At 37.1% G+C, this 20,088-nt stretch overlaps 1 protein-coding gene across 50 annotated transcripts in view; it reads right to left on the bottom strand.

Annotated features, from left to right (window-relative positions):
* ANK2 (ankyrin 2) overlaps positions 1-20,088 on the bottom strand; it is a 371,495-nt gene that overhangs the window by 44,717 nt on the left and 306,690 nt on the right. For 15 of the 50 annotated variants that reach the window (XM_074867127.1, XM_074867140.1, XM_074867150.1 and 12 more), the window contains 6 exons: positions 18,930-19,032; positions 18,206-18,309; positions 6,192-6,416; positions 3,026-3,180; positions 1,900-2,111; positions 875-1,079 (listed from right to left, as the gene is read on the bottom strand). In XM_074867127.1, the coding sequence (XP_074723228.1) occupies positions 875-1,079; positions 1,900-2,111; positions 3,026-3,180; positions 6,192-6,416; positions 18,206-18,309; positions 18,930-19,032 (1,004 nt within the window). Of the gene's footprint in view, positions 1-874; positions 1,080-1,899; positions 2,112-3,025; positions 3,181-4,380; positions 4,480-6,191; positions 6,417-13,682; positions 13,719-14,618; positions 14,661-18,205; positions 18,310-18,929; positions 19,033-20,088 lie in introns of all 50 variants that reach the window. The other 35 variants (XM_074867112.1, XM_074867115.1, XM_074867116.1 and 32 more) reach the window with 8 other exon arrangements.

The following is a 20,088-nucleotide window of genomic DNA, read 5'->3' as shown; positions in this document are numbered from 1 at the left end:
TTGTTAGATATCCATTTGACCATGTAGCACAGTCTTTATGCAAACGTTAAACCAAGTTGTTACCTGTAAAGGAATACTAGTGTTTAGGAAATACCTCCTTTCTCCTTTTGGTGAAACATTCTTGGAACCAATTTCCCTTTTGAACTTTTCTAGAGGATACTTGCAGATTTACTGTCCCTCCAAAAACTTATTCAAATTCCTCTTTATAGAGGAGACCATTCTTCTTTATTTAAATAAATATTGTTTCACTCTCTTGGAAATGCAAATACTACTTTGTTGACCAGATGTTGTTTCTGGTATTTCAGCAGCTACCTAACACCTCTGTATGAAGAAATTGTAAAAGCACCTGTTCTCAGGAATGACTCATCGGCACACCTCAGTGTGTACTGCATCTTACATAGGGTTGGTATTTGAAATAGTTTTGAAAATTAAGAAAGATGCTAACTTCTAAACAGAATAAATGCATGCAGCTCATTTCTGCCTCTTAACTGAGATGCTAATCACGTTGGAGTTATAGCAACTATAAAGTGTTTAACTTCAGTATTTTCCTCTGAAGTGTACAGCAACATTATGTCTGTACTACACTTACTCTGCTAGGCAGAGGTATGTGGGTTCTCAAAAAACAACTGTAAGGAAAATGCAAACAAAACCAAACCCAAGGTTTATGATTACATTACACATCTCTTGTTAGTCCAAATAACAAATGTTATTTCTGCTATAAAGTAATTGTTTGGAAAGTAGTTTATTTTCACAGCCTCTCATCCCAGTCAGGTTTTCACCAAGCTTTCCACTGTATAATCAGTTTAACATATTCAGCCCACGATGACTGACAATTTCAAGATGCACATAAAAAGCTCTAGTATTTGCATCCTACCTGTTATGCTGCATAGTAACCTTAAAGTGGGTGTGTCGCCTCCATAACCATTCATGATCCCATCACTGGAGGCCTTGGGGACGGGAATCGTCATCGTGATGGGTTTATGGAACTTCCTTCTCCGCGGCTCCAGTGTGACTATAGGACTGAAGGTAGCCTTGTTGCCTAAAATCTTCTTTGTCAGTTCAGTGTGCATAGGCTGAGCCTTTCCAAAGCAAAAGACAGTAACAGAATAGTTACTTGAAAACAGTTTAATGAGTAAGAACTGTGTCTGTATATGGCCACAAAACCCTTATGTTTTTACACTAAATGGCACAATTTCCCCTGAAAATCTGCAGACAGAAGACCTGACTGCCAGTAAGAAGGGGTGACCTCCCTTCTTCAACTTTTCCACACCTTCCTCCTCTTCCTATCACCTTTCTTGGTGTTTGTCAGACCCTTTAGAGCATTAATTTAATTCAGTTAACCAGTAGTAAATTATTCCCTTGCCACCTTTTTTTTTTCAGAACAAGATCTGAGCTATTTTAGTAAGCTATTCAGTGATTCACAGGGGATTTCAACAAGCACAGTGTCCTGGCCAAGGTAAACTCTGCATGCATGCAGCAAGAGGAGGGGATGGAGGCAGAGGAAAGGCTTCCCCCTCTTTCAGTAGTGAACTGTTAGGCTGGTTTACTTCACGCTGAGAATCTGTACATTTGACCTAGTTATTACAGCACTTTGTACATCTGTGATGACTTTCATAAACAGTATTTAAGAAATTGTTCTATGACCTACACTAATATCATCATCATCACCAAAATTATGTGCTTTTCCCAAGATCATACAGACAGTTAACAGACAGGAACCTGAATTAACTGGAATACTCAAAGGTTTACAACTTGGCTTTGACTTGTGCATGGATTTTTTTTTAATTATTTTTATCAGAAGCATTCTAGACAACAACATACAACACGATAAGCTGAATATGCTGGTTCTCCATTCAAAGAAGGTGATTTTACAGTTAAAAAAAAAAAGTTTCATTGTACCTGGAGGCCAACGCGAATTCGTTTGGTTAGAGCCCCTTCTGGGAAGACTGCCTGCACTTGTGGCACAACAGTGCTGCTCAGCACACCTCCCTCAGGTCCAATAAGGTTACTGTCCTGTTTGATCCGGGATACCACTGCAAAGTACTGAGGGAAATCTCGGGTGATGATGCGGCAGATACGTTTCTTCTCAAGTTCCTCTGGAGTGTCAAGTACTGAGGCCAAAAGAGAAGATGGTCAGAAGAAAAGAATTTCGTAGAAACAATAAGGTGAACTTCAAAACACATTCAAGATTTTCACAGTTTAACTGCATCTTAGAAAAGTACTTTTTCTAGAAATCAAAGGGGGAAAGGAAACATACCCTCTTATTTTAAGTTCAGCTAAAACAAGAAAGCAACAGACAGAGCAACTAACTGAAGGGAGCTTAAGACAGCAAACTCGGAACATGTTGACAACATCCCCAAAATCAGCAGGCAAACAAGCAAAGGGTCCAAGTCCCTTTCTACTTCACATGTTTACACTATGGGCCAGAGTAAGACCAAGGAAACTAAACTCCAAATCAAGTGTGAAAGTATGACTTCAGCTTGAAGTGTGTGAGATGGCTTGTTTACTTTTGGGGCTTTTTTTTTAAAAAAAGACATCAGAATTAATAACAAATTCTGCAGATCCTAGACAGACCAAAGCCATTCTGTTCTCTCAGAAAGCAAAAGTACCCATGACTGACATTTCCTCCCACACACGTAGCTGCTTGGAAAGGATTAGTATGATAATTGCCTTGTTTTGGAAAGATGTTTGCTTTTCGTTTTCATTTAACACTATGAAAAGGGGCCATAGAAAACAGCATCTATTCTCAACTTTGTGATGGCAGATTTTGTTTTGTCCCACTGCTTCACCAGACCATGCACGGGAAGTAAGCACAAGCACACAGTGCTTTCTCCTGGCTCCTGTACTGAGAATATGATTCTACACCAGAGTGACTGAAATGAAGTATCTGGAGAACGTAATGTCAGAAATTCTAGGGCAGACCAAACATGAGGCACTAAATAGAATAAATGGTAAAAAGTTATCCCCCAGTTACAGAAGTAATGCAGGAGCAGACGGGAAAAAAAAAAAAAGTCACACTGGATACCTTCATCCATCCCATTCAAGATTTCATTCAGTTCATCCTCAGTGTATTCACAGAAATGCTCCTTCCAGCTGTCCCCATTCTCACTGCGCAGGATCACCAGCTCTCTCTCTTTCCCACGCAGAGCAGCAAAATGGGGAATCTCCACAATCACAGGCCTGGCACAGCAACACAGCGCATTAAATGCACATGGGAGAGAGGAAGAAACAGGATTAACAGCAACTCTACTCAGTCTGTTACAAAGTGACCTGGAATTCTACCTATTTTGCTAGAATACTTTGGCATAATCCTAAACTAGTAGGTCGCTAACACATATTAGATTTTTACAGGGACTCAGTAAATGCTGAAGGACAGATCAAAAAGTGCATTCACCTCTTTCCACAGTGTGAATGATATTTAGTAAGATAATAGTGCTTAGCCAGAAATTTGGTAATTGTTTTGCAAATTCATAAAGAACTCTTGCTCATTTTAGTTCTCACTACTGTCTGGGTTAATCTGTGCAACTTCATTTCAAAGAGAATCTACTGTAACATATATGAATATTGGGACAAATTCTGATCTCATGTATACTAGTGCAAATCAGAATAATTTCATTACAATCAGTGGGCAATTGTGTCCTGTGCCAATTTTACTTGATTGTAATTCCATACATTCCAATGAATTTATTCCTGATTTACACTCTGGGAGAGATAAAGGAGGTCTGAGGAGATCATCTGGCTTTCTATTTCAGTATAGGAGATAAGAATTTGCCTTGTTGCCTTACAAGCAGATGTCAATATATGTATCAGTGTATGTGTCCATATATATATACACACACATATACAACACGTGTACATATATCTATATTTATATATACATATACATACATACTCTTAGAAATAAGAGAGAAAATACAAATATATTTGTATATACACTTCTCTAATTAGATGACTCACACAGGTTACCATGTACATAGTAAATGCCATGTGTTCTATTATACTGGTGGTATCCAACATGTAACATATTGATTAATCAGTCCTTGATACAAAAAACATCTTAAAATTTACAGTAGATTCCTTTTTTCTTTGTCCCAATCCAGGTTGCTTTGCTACAGACATCAAGCACATAACTAGGAAGATTTCATGCCAAAACAAAAATGAAGGCCACAGTACTTGAAGAAAAAGATACAGACATACCACCAAAACAAAACCACATACCACAAGGGTTGAAAAATGGTCCACTAAGGGTTAGGTATACAGAATTTCAAATGATAGAAAGGGACAATATCATGGGCATAATGACATAAAAAAATCATATTGCAGAAGGAGGAGAAGAATGGGGAGGTCAGCATCCATCAATTTGTTTCAAGTCTCTCCTACCCAAGGAATTTGGTCCCAGGAGGCCCCAGCTGAAGGATTCGGCTGACCAAGCTTTCTCCCTCATTAAGTGGGGGAGGAGCCGTAGGCAGATGAAGTTTACTGAGTACATCCAAAGCAGCAGTGAAAGAAAGAACATAAATAAACTTTATGTATTTTTTGTGCCAGAACGCCAGTGCCACTGTCTGGTCCACAGAGTGGAATTAGGCTGTACACTGAATAAGGTTCCGTCCTAGTGATGACAATTTGGTGATCAAAATCAGTAAAATTAGTTTCATTAATTTAGGATCTTTTCTTGCTTATGGGAAGACAATGGGAGTTTTGGCAGTGAATCCAATGGGAACAGGATTTGGACCTTAGAATGCATCTCTGCAAACAGTACAGTAATTTACTGATTTCACTGCCAGTACAACACCTAGAATAATGCTTGCAGGAAGGGCACAAAGATCTGAGAATGAATAAAACTGTGCTATATCCTGGTCTTTCAGGTGAAACATTCTCATTAGATAGAGAAACCATTAAAAAGAAAATGGGAGACATACTTAAGGTCAATTTGTGTGTGACAAAGATAACGGGAAGACTGAATGTGACAGCACAATATTTCTTCTGCTCTTTAGATTTCTTTCTGCTTCTTTATAAGAGTGACCGAGATGTGAAAAGCGTAAGTGGTACAAAGCATCTGAGTAGCCAGCTTGTTTGCTGTTACGTGTGATATTAAGAGGTATCCTGTCTGTCAGAAGGAATGGTTGGCTTTCTCTTAGCATCACATTCACAGCATTGCAGAACTGCTCTTGCTTTTTTACCAGATTTGAGCAACAGTGAAGTAGCCAAAACACGTCTGGGGTACATTCTCCTTTCACACTCCATAGAAAATCAGTGGACAGTTAAAAACTACCAATCAGCTTCTTTCTCTCCCTAAACTCAATCTTTAAGAAAAAGCACTGAGGAAGATAGTGGCTCTGATGACTGCCTGTTATAATAGGATTTTAAAGGAACTGATTTGTTTTGAAATGGATTTAAACTACTGCTATTTACAGAGTCACTTTTTTTTATAATTTCTGAATGAAGCTATTTATTGTAGTAGAAGGGGTTCCTTCAATCATCCACTTCTGGATGCCACAGTTGATAAGGAGAACAGTTGGCAAAACAAATTTAAAAGAAGTCTGGATAACTGCTGCTTTCAGCTGAAAATTGCTAAAACAAGTTCAGCAGCAGACACAAATCTGATCTTTCTATGGGGTTTGCAGCATTGGACAAAAGAAATGGCCAAAAAATTCCAGGGTTGTCCTATTGCTTAATTTAGCAATTTCAACCCCAGAAAAAGCAAAGGCACTGTGCTTCCCTGATGGTCCAAATTACTGATAACGCAACACCAGTCTCTAAAATAAGCAGCCGTAACTTGTGTGGTGTATGTAGCAGGCTGAACATTTGGGCTTTAGATCAGTGCTGTGCTATTCATGCCTTATACACAGATCATTTAAATATAGTATGAATTGCCTTTTCTGGCTGCAGAGGGGTCTTTTCCCTATATCCCTTTTCACTATAATATCACAACACTGAGTAATAGTTATATCCAAGGAAGCACATTAGTCTTGGTACTAGTGGTTAAAATATCCCTTTTCAAAGGAAAAAGCGTAAATGTTTTGTGAATTGTTAACTAACAGCTGATTTGTATTTCACATGACCAGTCTGCTACCGTATGTTACTAACATCTTTTTCTGTTCAAGTCTTGAAAAAGGAACCATTTCAGTGCAACTTGCAAACAGACGGAAATAGCCTGAGCGTTCTCCTTCAGGCCATATGGCACCCCTTACCCAAGAAACTGAGCACCAGAAGGTCCAACTTCAATCAGGCGGCTGGCCAGACCTTCTCCTTCCACCATAGGAGGCATGGTGGCCAGTCTGTGGCGTTTCACCAACCGGCAAGTCACTCGCGTTGGAGCAGTGCATTTCCGCGGGGGAATAATGATTCGTAGTCCATTATGTCTGCAACCTCTCATGGCACCCCCACGAGCATCCACCATGAAACTAACTAGGAAGCTGAAAATCAGGAAAAAAATAAATTAGATACAAAACATATCAAGATTCCTTTGGTTATGTTCCACATACGTAACTACGTATGTAAATATAATTCTTTCTCAAGATGTACAATTAGAAAAAGCCTTTCTCCCATGTGAAGCACCAAATCATGCTAAGATCATTTATTAATTAAACTGACAACTACTATCTAAGAGTTCTTCGCAGAAAGTCTTATTTTACGGTGCTGCTGCTGTTAAAAATACCAGCAGTCACTAATAAATGTGAGCATGTGTACGTACCTATTAGAGACAAAGTCAAGTACAAATATCACTACTCTGTACCTGCAAGCATCTATATTGTAAAGTTGGCACTCTTTAAATACTTTACAAGCAAATCATCTTATTGAAGGAAATTACTTATGACTCAAGAATATAAAGCCAATTCTGATTAGAGGCATTGTTGGGGTTTTTTTAGGTTATCTATATGATTTTCTAGTTATTTGAGATACTATTATTTCTAACAAAAAATTGTTTGGATTAAAAATAATCAAATTTCATTCTGACGTGTGTGGATACAATTTGTAATACATCAATAGAGCTAGCACCTATTTATATAAAAAACCCAACATGTTATTGTTTGAAGACAAATTTTGGATTTCGGTGAGATGACAATAGCTACAGTCACTGTATAAAAGGTTTCTTTATGGATTTTAGGTTTTCTTTGTTGCTTTGCACAGCAATACAATGTCCCAGTGGAAAACTTACAGATGCAGAATGACATCTACAGGGGAGCCCTCTTCTAGCACAAGGTAAACTATCTTATTTATTTCTTTCAAAGGGAGAAAAACGTTTCATGGAATTTCTTTTATGCTGAATTTTTTATAGTTCCATGTATAACCAACAGGTAGATTTTGACAGATTTGTTACAAAGATTGGGGACGTTCTTGGGAAAGGTGTAGAACTGCTTCCATTTTTTTTTACTGGTTTGTGACTTAGGATCATGCCTGATGTGGGATGGGAATGTCAGGTTGCTGGAAGTGAAAATAAGCGTAGATGAGACAGAACGGTATCAGGCCTACTTCTAGCCACTAAAATAGAATCATCACATGGGGAGTCGCAGAAATGCTACTGAAGGACCTGCAATAGAGAAAAGCCCTTATAACATGAGTAACAAATACAGGTATTTTTCCACTGTCCCCTTGACCGTTCTGTGCAACAAACATTGCATCCATTCATTGTCCACACAGCTACAAGTAATTCCACATGCTGTAAAAACACAACACTCAACACACCGTGCAAGTCAGAAAAATGGATGATGGAAAGGAGCCACAAGCGCCAGTCAGAAGCACACCATGCACCACGGATGCCAGTCTTTCTCACACATGCAGTCTCCTATTCTACTGCCATTCATATACCTCTAGGTTTTGTTTAGTGTAAAAGTCTGGGTAGTACAACCATTATCTCATTCCTTAGAGGTTGGTGTTTCTGTGGTTTTAACAAGGGGGAAAAAAAGAAAATGAAAACATTTTACAGCTTTGATTCTCTGGGGATTGATTTAGAAAAATGGGAGCTTCCTTCATAAAATACATACTTTATACATTTTAAAGCACAGATGAAAGAAGAGCTTAAGAGATACTAAATGCTCAATTGTTGCAATAATGCTCTATGGCTTGCATTGCAATTTTCCTTTAACTGTATGAAGTAGTGTTATCAAAGTGGTTCTGAATTATGTTTCAGAGAATCACTCCAAGTCTCCATCATAATGGGTGCATTAGAGATAGTTAATAACACTGAGTGCTGGAAGAAGAGTTTCATATTTTGATGCTAATACTACGAGCAGCAGAAACACTACCCCCACAATTACCAGAAGTTAATGAGTGCACTTACTGAATGAAGTTAGCATTCACATTTTTCACTGTGTAAGCTGTCATGAATACCATTTTTAGGACTCAATTATTTTCATTATTGATGTAATACTCAAGATTGTATACTTTTACAACAGGATCACCTTCTTTCACTGTTCATCACTGAAATATTAGTGCTAGATCATCTGGCTGTCTTATGTCCTCCTTAGCTCTCCATGTGTCTCAGCAATGCCAAAAACACTGTTAAGTGCTAGAAGAATGCACACACACAAAAGGTAAGGGTCCAAATCAAATAATCTCGCTTTTGTCCATAATAATGTGTTCTGTTCCTTTTAATATGGTGCTCTTTCTCCATATAGTAATTCCTTTCAGGCTAACTAAAAAGATAAGCAGGGTGCTGAAATAGTAGCGCCTTCTCATACAGCACAAGCTACCCAATTAAGATAACTAGCTTGTGGTGCAGAACCAATACAAAAGCTGAAGAAGCAGGAGTAGCCTTTGATTTTGACCAGCTGTAACAAACATATCTCACCTCAAACACAGGGTCATAGCCCTGTGTTCCCACACCTGCAAAACCTGGGATCTCATACAGATCAATTAAAAATTGAGTGTGGCATTTGTCTCTAGTAAGCACTCAAGAGGCAAAAGGATAACTGTATGTTCAGGCCTTGAAGTTGCAACTCCTTCTTTCAGTTTAAGTTTACTGGGTCACAGCAAGGTCTGTCAGTGAATCTATCACAAGGTCTATCGTCAGCTATCACTGAAACCAACTGTTGCTCCAAAGAGTGGAAAAACAGGCAAAGGTAAGTATCATTGGAAGGTGGACACAAAGATAACAATGGTCAGGATAAAAACAGTAGGACATTGTTATTATTATTCACTGTAGAAACAGCTGTTTCTATCATAAAGATGATCTAACATATTTACTAAATAACAAGACACTATCTGGCAAACAGGAGCATTCATCACAGTATACACCAAAAAATAGATTTGTGCCATATTATTGAAACAGATCTCCAGGTGAAATGGGCGAGTCCTGAAGGGTTCTGTGACTCCTGGATGAGTCTGAAAGCACCTAAGAGGCTGCAGATACCCTTCAACTGCTGGACAGCAAATTCAGGCAAAAATAGAATAGTATGAGGCCAGCATAAAAAGATTAGTGCTAAATATCACACTAAATACGGAGGAATCAGTTCACAAAAATAGCTATATACTACTATAAAATTTCCAGAAAACAAATTCTGGAGAACTAGCATGAATACACTGCAAAAGAAAGAAACCGAAGGGGAAAATTCCTTAGCTCCAGAGACGTGGCATAAAAGCCTGAAAGGATAGTACACTGATTTGAAGAGCTGACACAGAATGTAAAAATACGTTCTTTTTCACCATACCACCCTGTTTCCTTCCCAGCCTTTTGCCACATTCATTTTTTCATCCACCTGTTTAATCCAATTTCTTTTCAACTCCTTTTTTTTTAAATCCATACATTTAATATAATTATGGATATGCAATGAAGTCAAGCAAATAATTCATAACAAAACATTTTCTGAATCACAGAAGCCTCTTTTTCAGCCTATCTGCTACATAAGAGGGCATCTAGATGGTGATATTACTGTTCCAGGACTGGAAAAGCTTTGCCCTTTTGAAGGACTGTGTATATCAATATACAAATAATTTATATGAAACTAACGCATGACATAAAACATGCTTTCTAAAATGTGCATTGAAGAAAGTGAAAAAATTGTATGACTAATATAAAGGAAATATAAAATGCAAATTAATTATTTTGTTGCCCAAGCACACACACATTATTTTTCCTCTCCCTAACGTTTCTTTTACCACATGTTGTTAAGTGACAAGACTGAGATAGGAAGAGATTGTACTCAAATGAACAAACAAAACTAGAAGAAATAATTGGCAGATTAAGCCATCACTCTGGGAAGTGGTACCTTTTAATTATAAATGCCCATGGTCAGAAAGAAAATAATATATATATAATACTAGCATATGAATAACCCTAACATCACAAAGCTTAGGTGCAGGGGTCCTTCTCTGGTTGCACGCAGAGTGTGCTTTGCTTTACCATCCCTGAGGGGTACCCATTCAATCTTTGCATCGGTCTTCCCTGCTCTGACTTAAAACTTTGAAAGATCCTCCTTCTGTGAAGGGCACTGGTCACCTTCTGCTCATCCTAACTGGACGATGCAAAAAGTGATTTTTGGCTAAGCAGGAAACTCAGAGCTTACTCCATGTTCCAACTGCAGGGAGCATTACCAACCATCTACATGCGGCAGGTACAGAGAATGAAAAGGAGAGGGCTCTTTAAAGGGTAACACAAATGGCTATGAAGAGGTCAAGAGGGGAAAAAAAAAAAGAAAAAATTGTTAATAAAAAGGATTAAAGGAATCAGAAAGCTCTTACAGGTTATCACTAGAAGAAGAAAGGAGGCATCTTAAAAAAATTAGGCTGATAAGTATTCCTTAAATGTTTCTATGATAATTTATTATATTATTAAAAATTAAAATGTAAAAAAAAAAAAACAAAAACCAAAATAACCTATAGGAACTTCATGTGGCTATCATAGCTACAATTCTCAGAAGGGGTTAAAAATGGCATTATAGGGGAAGGAAAACCTTAACAGGGACTAACTATGGTTAGGAGAAATGAGATAAAACTGAGGAAAGGGAAAACTATAAATAGAAGAAAACTTTGGACAGCTGATAAGCATGAAAACATTCCTGTGAGCCATTTAAAACAAAGGTGGCCAAAATAAGCAAACTGATTGATCAAGCAGTGCATCAAAATTACATGTACTTTCCATCAGCAAAAGTCTATTTCAGAATATGTTTTAAATGTCCTTCCAATAACAACTATATACACTATATCCTTTAGCACTGACTTCAGTTTACCTTGGCAACCCATGGCAAGAACTTAAACTTCAATTAAGTGATGATTCAAAATCAAAGCAGATAACAGATTAAAGCAGCAAAGTCAAAATTTGTATGTCAAGGGTGACTAGGCCAACAATGAGATGATCTTTCTCAGTACTAAGACAGCCTTTAAGAAAGTTTCATTTTTTGCCAGTTTTAAAGGGTCAGTTAGCAATGATGCATGACACAGACATGGGACCCTGACAGTCTTGCAGATTGGATCGATACTGAGTGTTCCTGAGATTTAGCAAGGTGGTAATAGCTAAATCAATGAAACAAATTAGGTTTTGGGATATCACTGTCTTCTGTCTTTTAAAGAGAATGAAGGGGAAATCAGGATATTTTTTAAAGAAAAATTAAAAAACAAAAGTAATTCTTTTCAAGGAATAACTTATAGACTGCAGGGGGGTCTACATGCTTTGTTAAACAAGCTTATCCGTTAGATCAAGCATCATCCATTCTCCTCTAATTTAGCAATACTTACTCATAAATTGGAGAGGCCGTTTCATTCTCTTTTATTTTAGAGCAATTAAAAACTAAATACTTGCCATATGAAAGGTAACTATCAAATAACATTGGCTACAGCATCCTTCTGGTGGAGGACATACACAAAAGGCCCCTAAATCTTTCAGGCTGTTTCCATCCATGCCTTCTACAGAGAGGAGAGCAAACAGCAGTGGGTTTTCTATTGGCTCCACTTGAAGAAAACACAGACAATATATATGCATTGGATTTATGAACCCTACAAGGACAAAAAGTTGTGGTGTATTTTCATTAAATATTTGTATTTCAGATCTGAGCCTCAGTTATTCCCTTTGCTGACTTTATTCATATGGAATTAACTTGGTTTTATTCTGTATCTATGCTCATTTGAAAGGATGAACAAATAAAATAAAAAATGGATGTGTCAACACTGGGGGGTGAAAGAAGATACTTAGTGTGTGATTTGTGAAAAATCACTGTTGTGTAAATAACTTTGTAGAAGAGTCACAGTTTCAGGGGGCTGTGAATGCAAGCATGTTGGCACTCAAACGCACTTTTCTGCAGAACCATTTGAAGAGCCATGCAAACCTAGCATTGTGAAGTGTCTTTCTAGAACAGGCAATAGTTCTTTGAACACACAAACCAGAATAGGCAAAATCAATAACACCACCACTTTCATACACTCAGGTCAGGTATTCTTTCAAACTAGCTAGGCAGGCACACATGCTCTCATCAGGTAGCAGGAAACAATAAAAAGCTCTAACTAGAACACATCCATTGTAGACGCATTTAAGAACTTTTCTGTGTACATTATCTTAATTTTCAGAAGAAACTGGGAAACAAGGAGATAGCAGCATTCAGTGTTAGTCGCAGTGTGACGAAGCAGAAACAAACAATCAGGGTGCTTCAGCCATTGTAAAGTGTTCAGCAGGAGAAGGAAAACTGATAGAGAGTCTGAAATTAAGAAAAAAGTCCTTGATCCAGCTCCTGCTGAAGTCAACAGCAAGTCATTCAACTACCTCAGTGTGCTTTCCCTCAGGCTGCAACTGTGCCATACATAAACAAGGCAAAATAGACATTCCAGGAGGACAAAAAACATGATCCTACACAGGAAACCACTACAGTACTAACTTATGGTAACATTCTCTTCGCTGCATTAGTCAACTACAGAGAGACTAAGTGACATGACCTAAAAATATGGACTGTAGTTTGGGGTTTTATTTAGCCATTAAATAATTTTGCACAGCTGAATATTTACAAAGATTTTCACCTTTCTACAGTTATGTTAAAGGAGATGAAGAGGTACTGTGCAGCTTGCCAAGTGAAGATAATCACCTTTGGGAAGGTACCACTTCAGGTGTTCTGTGCAGGATGCAGTCTGCCAGTGATTCAACCAGTGATTAACAGAGGTCACACAAAAAATGCATGTGGCATGAAAAATTAAATATACTGGGTCTGTGCTTTTATTCTATTAGTTCCATTATGGTGGCACAATTTGGAAAATATGGCCTAAGGAGTGGCTCTGCAATTTTCTTTATATAGACAAGTGAGATAAAAGGCCCACTTTGTAATGTAACAGTTGAAACTAAACCTATCTACAGTGGTTTGTGGTGGATTATTTGTGGTTTGTTTTTTTTTTTTTTTCTTCCTTTTAATAATATTAAACCATGCCACCAACAGAGAAAATGTATTGTTAGTTAAATCAATGGTCAAAACAATCTCGGAATGTATAAGGAGCTTTGTTAAGATTTTTTGCAGTGGACTTACTATGTGTGCAGTATTCTTTTCTTATAGAGGACATAGTAGATGGGAGAAAGTGAACACTTACTGTATAAGAAGAGAAATAGAACCATGTGTAACTCCTACTGCTAGTCAGAGTAGATTTTTTTCGCTCTTGCCTAACGTGCACTATCAAAACACTAAAGCATCCTGAAGTGAGGTAAGAAGGAGGATAAATAGGGTGGGTGAGAAGTACAATGTATTAAAGAAAGAAATTATGCAGAAGTTCACCTGCTGTTGTCATGATCAAGACATGGAGAAGAGCATCTGCAATAGAATAGATGATTTAACATCAAAAAGGAAAAGAAAGGGGAAAAAAGAATGAGTTAAATGAAATACTGAAAAATTGGAAAAATGAAACAGATTTCTAAATTAAACACATGAACATATACATATATATGCATATTCATTACATGTGAGAGGGTAGGAGTGAGCATGGAAAAATAAGCCTACAAAAACACCCTTGGTTACAAATGGTTACTACTACTACAGCAGTAAAGCTAGAGTGATCTGGTTTCTCTACATACATTCTTAAACAGGAAGTCAGATACCTAAAATGTAAATTAGATTGTGAGTAAATCTCTCAGAACCAGATTAGGGGAAATGCTGCTTGGTTAAGGTATCCACATCTAAAATTTGGACCATGGTATATCACAGGGTAAGGTAACTAAGGTAATTCCAGCCAGCTTCTGATAACACAATAAATCATTATTTTCTTTTCTTCCATTTCCTATCAATACATTCTGTCCTCCACTTTCTTCCATTTCAACATGTTTCTTGTCCTCCTTTTGTTCTGCACTACAGAATGACAAATTTCACTTTCAGTTTGACCTGTTTAGGCTTTTAGTAACATGTCACACGCCCAGTTAGTTTTCTGATGTCGCTTTTTACTATATATCGCCATTGCCACTTGCTTCCACTGACATGAACAGCAATTTGCTATTAATGAAACACACCTGCTGTTTTTCCTTATTGTAACCTTCTGAATAAAGGTCATAAAGGCTACAGTGTAATTTGAAATCATTTAGACTTTCAGATTTTAGAAATGACTATCAGCTGGTCGCTGCCAGGTCCTGTTTCCATAACTATTTCCAGGAAATTAATCTCATATTAGGAAAAACAATATTATGGCTTCAAAATACAACACTTGAAATATATTTCGTTTACCTTGTTAGCAAGGATCCAGCCTCCTTTTTTGCAGACATGCAGCTAAGAATGATAATTCACATTATTTGTCACAGTTCGAGCTGTCCACTCCCTCATACTTCTCCCTTTTTCATTGATGGAAGCAACAACTTCCAGAAAGGTAAATTCACCAAGAATATCCCAATTGTTTAATTTTGTCAAATACAAGTACTAGTACACTTGGATCATCTATCAGTCAAATAAGGACTACTTCATCAAATTATATAAAAGAAATCAATATCTTTCATTAAATAGAAGTTTTAGTGTGAGCAAGTCAGAGTTGGAAAAACTGCAGAGCTGCTACATATCTTGCTCTAGAACACAAAAGCAAATTAATATCAAAGCATGAACACAAAGCTCCTTCCTCACAGTGCCATGCTCCTGACAATATGTCAGATTTGCCTCTCTTCTTATCTACCACACCTTTACATATTGTCAATAAAACTCTTAGAAATATAATCTATACAACTACATTGTGAAAATTTTTTTTCACTGTATCACCAGAACCCAGGTAGGAAAACAACATATTTTTGCACATAATTTATACTTGAAAATCTTACAGTCAGCCTTATCTTTACCATTCACACTTAACTACTGTGGGTGATAGAGACATAAGGATACTGTCAAGCAATGTCTAAATGCTGCAAGTGAAAAGAGATCTTTCAGTTCAGTGCTTTTTGCCTTCCAACTTAATGAAAAATATGTGTGTTCTTCCACAATAGGATATTGTGAGGTATGAGATTAAAATTGTGAAATGCATTTGCATTTATGTAGCTATTAGTTCTGTCTCTCATAATGCTTCAGCAGGAAATTATACATGATACCCCCTAACATTACCAGCAAAGTGATCAAACTCTATCTTATTGGATATTTAGCACCCAAACTTTCTGGAATATTTGGAGATCCTTACCCCTCCTCAATATGTATGATCAGATAGTTTTATCAGGAGAAGCAAATCTGATTTGCTGAAAGGAAGTTTAAATGCAGAAATTTATACTTTTTCCTTCAGCCAATGTATGAAACTATTCAGAAACTGTTAGCTGTGTAAAATGACCAGGAGGTGTTTATGTTGAGATTGTGAGCACCAAAAGAGTGCTACCTCTTAAGAGAGATTTTCTCGGTTTCAAAATGGCTGCCAAAGACTCTGACCAATGCTCTTTGTTTTCTTCCCTTATTGATGAAATTATCAACATATTGAAACAACAGTTACATTTACATTTTAAATGGATGGTTAAAACATTTTTCCCTTCTGAAATTTCAGACATAGAAGTAGTTTTGGTTAGTTATGCAATAGCTGAAATATATGCCTGTGAAATTCCACACCAAGAGAACAGTTCTCTATAAATTTATCCTTTTGCTTGGGGGTGTTAGACTGTGATCCACAGAAACACTTCCCTACAATGGGAGATCAGTAAGAACCCAACAATAATTTGGGGTTAGCCACTGAAGTAGTGCAGGGAGAGATCAGTGTCATTTTTTTCTGATTGCATAGAATACAAAATTAAGAACATCTGTGTCAAATAAATTACTGTCCAATACTTTGCTGATGTGTTAATTTATAAAAACACGGTCTCAGTTCAATACATTTCCAGTGCCTTGGGCAAAACCAAGGCTATACCCTTGCTTAACAATGCAATCTATCTTAACAATGTTTAGATAGGATTTCTTTTCAAACACCAAGAGTTTTCTTTCATGACAGCTACATACTACTTCAATGCGTGCACCTGGAATGTCAGCAGTGCTGCTAGCTCGTAAGAAGCTAGTAATATTGTGCATCTGTGTATGAAGGAGGGTGTAGGTGACAAGAGGGGTATAAATGACAAATGTTGTTGTTGCAGCTAAGTGAATGCAACAATCACGCACAGAGTACTTCTCTGATTGCTTCACTTTTAAAATAAGGTCTTACGAGTGAAACTCTAGTAGTCAATGTATTTTCCTAAAAAAGAGATGCAAACGAGATGCACCCCAACAGTTTATGATAATGACTCGGACAAAGCAGAGCAAGATAAAAATCAAGTGTTGTACAGTCTTTTCCAAAGGCTGAGTAATCATTATTATAGGCTTCTTTATTACAATATTTAGTGGCAAGTTAGCTGGTATGTATAAAAAGAAGAATGTAATTTGTGTGGTGTTAAATGTCACTATTTCATACAAGACTGCAGAGAGCGTTGCTCCTATTAAAATCCAATATTATTATCCTACCACTAGCGTCCTGGTCATTCAAAAAGATCTAAATATCACTAATATTTTTTAAAAGAAAAACACAAAATGATTGCATATCCAAGAAATAAATGCCACTCTTCTAGAAAGTATTTAGTTCATCCTCTGCAATCACTGGAAAGACCTACCTTTCTGAAAGTGAAAAGTAATACATCCTTTGGAAAAAGCCTGTAATCTATTTAGGGTTAGAATAAATGACCAAAACAATTTTAAAGCTTACATATCGACATATAAATACATACATACTGTACACATTAAGTATTTTCATTTAATTTGTTAGTTTTAGAGCTCAAGAAATGCAAATCCAAACAACACTGGTCACAGCCAAATATCCTGCTACCAGTTAACCAACAAATTTCTCATATATGTCACAAATCAGTCAATTTGCAATCACAGTTATGACAATATTGTTCCTCTTCTAGACCAGGACTGCCTGTCATTCCAAATGGGACTCTAGTGTTATTTTTTGAAAGATAAGGACTGTAAGATTGTTGCAAACTCATTTGAGATTAACAAAAATATTTTCTCTGTGTGATGTCCAGCCATGCTGCATACAACACAGCTCTCAGAAGTGAAATGCTTCTTCGTGACATTGGTTTCTTATGACTTCATCTGCGCATGCCTCATCAAGTCTGATGGCAGGACACAAGGGTAGAATTCAGTGTGAAGAATAAAATTACTGAAAATGCAGTGAGTAAGAGCACTTAAACAAAATACACTCACAGATTTTGAGGCAAACCAGGGTAAGCTTTGTATGAATTTGGCTGGGCCTGCATTTTGACCTGTCTTACTCCATTTCAATGAGCTTGCCTAAATGCAAATGCTTACAAAGAGTCAGTTGTGAGAATACATGAACATAGTGGCCAAATACGCGTAAAGCACATGATGTTTAGGTTTCTTGTCTAGTACACAGTTCATGTAATTCAAAATCCTTGGTTTCTTTTCTTAGTAATCATGACAAACACTAGAGGTGGTGCTTACCTAAACTACTTCACTATCATAGGAAGTACTCACCATCTGGAGTGATTAGGCCCTTGGTCTCAATTATTACTAACTTTAAAAAGGCACTGTATTTATTTCTCCATAAAATTTATACAACTGCATGTGTGTATGTAGCGATTATTCATTCCTCTTGAACTTGACTGAAAGCTCACTGACTTGCAGTGGTTTCAGTGAATAGTCTTGGTAGTCAGGGTTGCTCGACTGTCAGAGCTTAAGAGATCATAACAATTTACTGACAGCTCTAGGAGGCAATGAATTAAAATATAACTCCTAGTTAAGCATTAGTTGAAGCTGCTGCCACTGCAGGTATTCTCTTTTTTCAGTACAATGCTAATTGATACACTCACCCTGAATGAATAGGGCTGGAAGAAAGAGCCACATTGTCCAAGTTTTCAGGGCCCCAGCTTAAGCGATATGAATTCCTTTCAGCTTCTTTGGCCAGAGTTGTTACCTTGGTAAGCAAAAAACCCTCCTTTTTACTACAATAAAATCAATTAATCAACCAAACAATAAGAAGATGTATTTTGTATAGTAGCACCTAAAGCGTTTGAACTTTTTTAAAAAAGAAAACAAAGGAGTAATAATAGCATTAAGATATTAGAAACCCGTTATTGTAACATTTTGTACTTGCTCAGAGTAATCATATGTTAGTGGTCCCAAGTGAAATGAATGCTGTGATTTACCAAAGTAGCATTTCCTAAATCTATTTTTTTTTTTAACTACAAGCATGATTCAGGATATTATCTTTGAGGACAATGGCCTTGAGTTCATTAGATCATCTGAATATTTAGCCCAATGGCTGTTAGCATCATTCAAAAATCACTTAAAATGAAAAAACATTATAAAAGACAGTCCTTGTAGTATATTCACACAGCTTATCCATTTATTTTGTAATAGAGTTTAATATTGCACAGCATCATATGCCACTAAATATCAATGAAAATTAGAGAGATTTATATTGAAATAAATAAAGCAGCATACACGACACAGTATCATTACTACAATCTAAACTGTAATCTTCTATTTCCGTATTTATCCAACTGACAAGAGAACGTAAGAGAATCTGCTTACCTGCTGGCTGGGGATTACAACTGTATCGTCAATCATGGCACTGTCCCTCAGGTAGGAGGCATGGCTCAACGTGTGGGACCTGTCTGAACTGAAGGATCGCAGGCTGGTAGGTTGGTAGGATGCCATAGCAATATATCAGCAGTACAGATGATGTTGTAAAGGTGTCATGATAGATCGAGTGGGAGAATGAAAAAAGCGTGCTATTAGCAATATGATGCAGCTTCCAGGGGGAGTAGATAATAGTCATGGGCGGAAAAACAGAGCTTTACAAATCTGTGTTATGCTACCTTTCTGACTAAGGGCCACAAAGACTTTTGACTGACTTATTTGCTTCAAAATGCAGAACCTAGAGATTAATCTAGATGACATTTTATTTTATACTCACAAATACTTTATACTTGGCTTTGTGGCATGATAAGTAAAGAGCATTAATTTCTTTTAAGTAAGGCTCTTTGGAGAAGTTCTCTCTCCTGTTACATCACACAAGCAAACCAGTATGGAAAACCAGAATGCTAACATCTCAAGAAAAGCTGAAATTACTCTTTCTGAACCTTAAAACTGTAAATAAGTAAGCCTGGCATTGACCCCTGGAAGGTACACACAGCAAGGCAAATTGTGGCCAGCCGCAAGCTCCTGTGTAAAACAAAATTCTTCCTCTGTATGCCAACAGCATCTTTAGGCAGCCAGAGGCAGTCCAAATGTTTTCTTTGTAAGTACACACAGCTCTGCAGAAAACTGGTGGCTGTAGCAATGAGAGATGCAAGGCAGTAAATAAGCTGCTTCCAAGCACTGGCTCAGAATGTAACTACAGTATCCACTAGCAAAAAGCAAAAAAAGACAAATACGACACCACAGTAGGACATATTGAGGTAAATGGGGTTTCTGCTACCAAATAGCACTAGTTTTGTCCTTTACATATTTACTAGCAGCAGTATTACAAGAGTGATTTTTAAAACCAGATCAACGACCTTCAGATGTTGTACGTGTACTCATGTTCTATATCTTGAGGAATATAGTACATAAAACTGAAGGAAGCAGTTTTCTTTTTGTGGCTTACGCATCCATGAGTAGTACTCAGAATGACTAACACACTGGATCAGAACAATAGGGCATTTATCTAGATACATAGATTTTTAAGGGATAATTCATTTTCAGCAGT

This window comes from Strix uralensis, chromosome 4 (genome assembly GCF_047716275.1).
Source record: "Strix uralensis isolate ZFMK-TIS-50842 chromosome 4, bStrUra1, whole genome shotgun sequence".
In the NCBI taxonomy this organism is placed as follows: Eukaryota; Metazoa; Chordata; class Aves; order Strigiformes; family Strigidae; genus Strix; species Strix uralensis.
The sequence above is the reverse complement of the archived record's forward strand: the minus strand, read 5'-3'. Positions and strand labels throughout refer to the sequence as shown.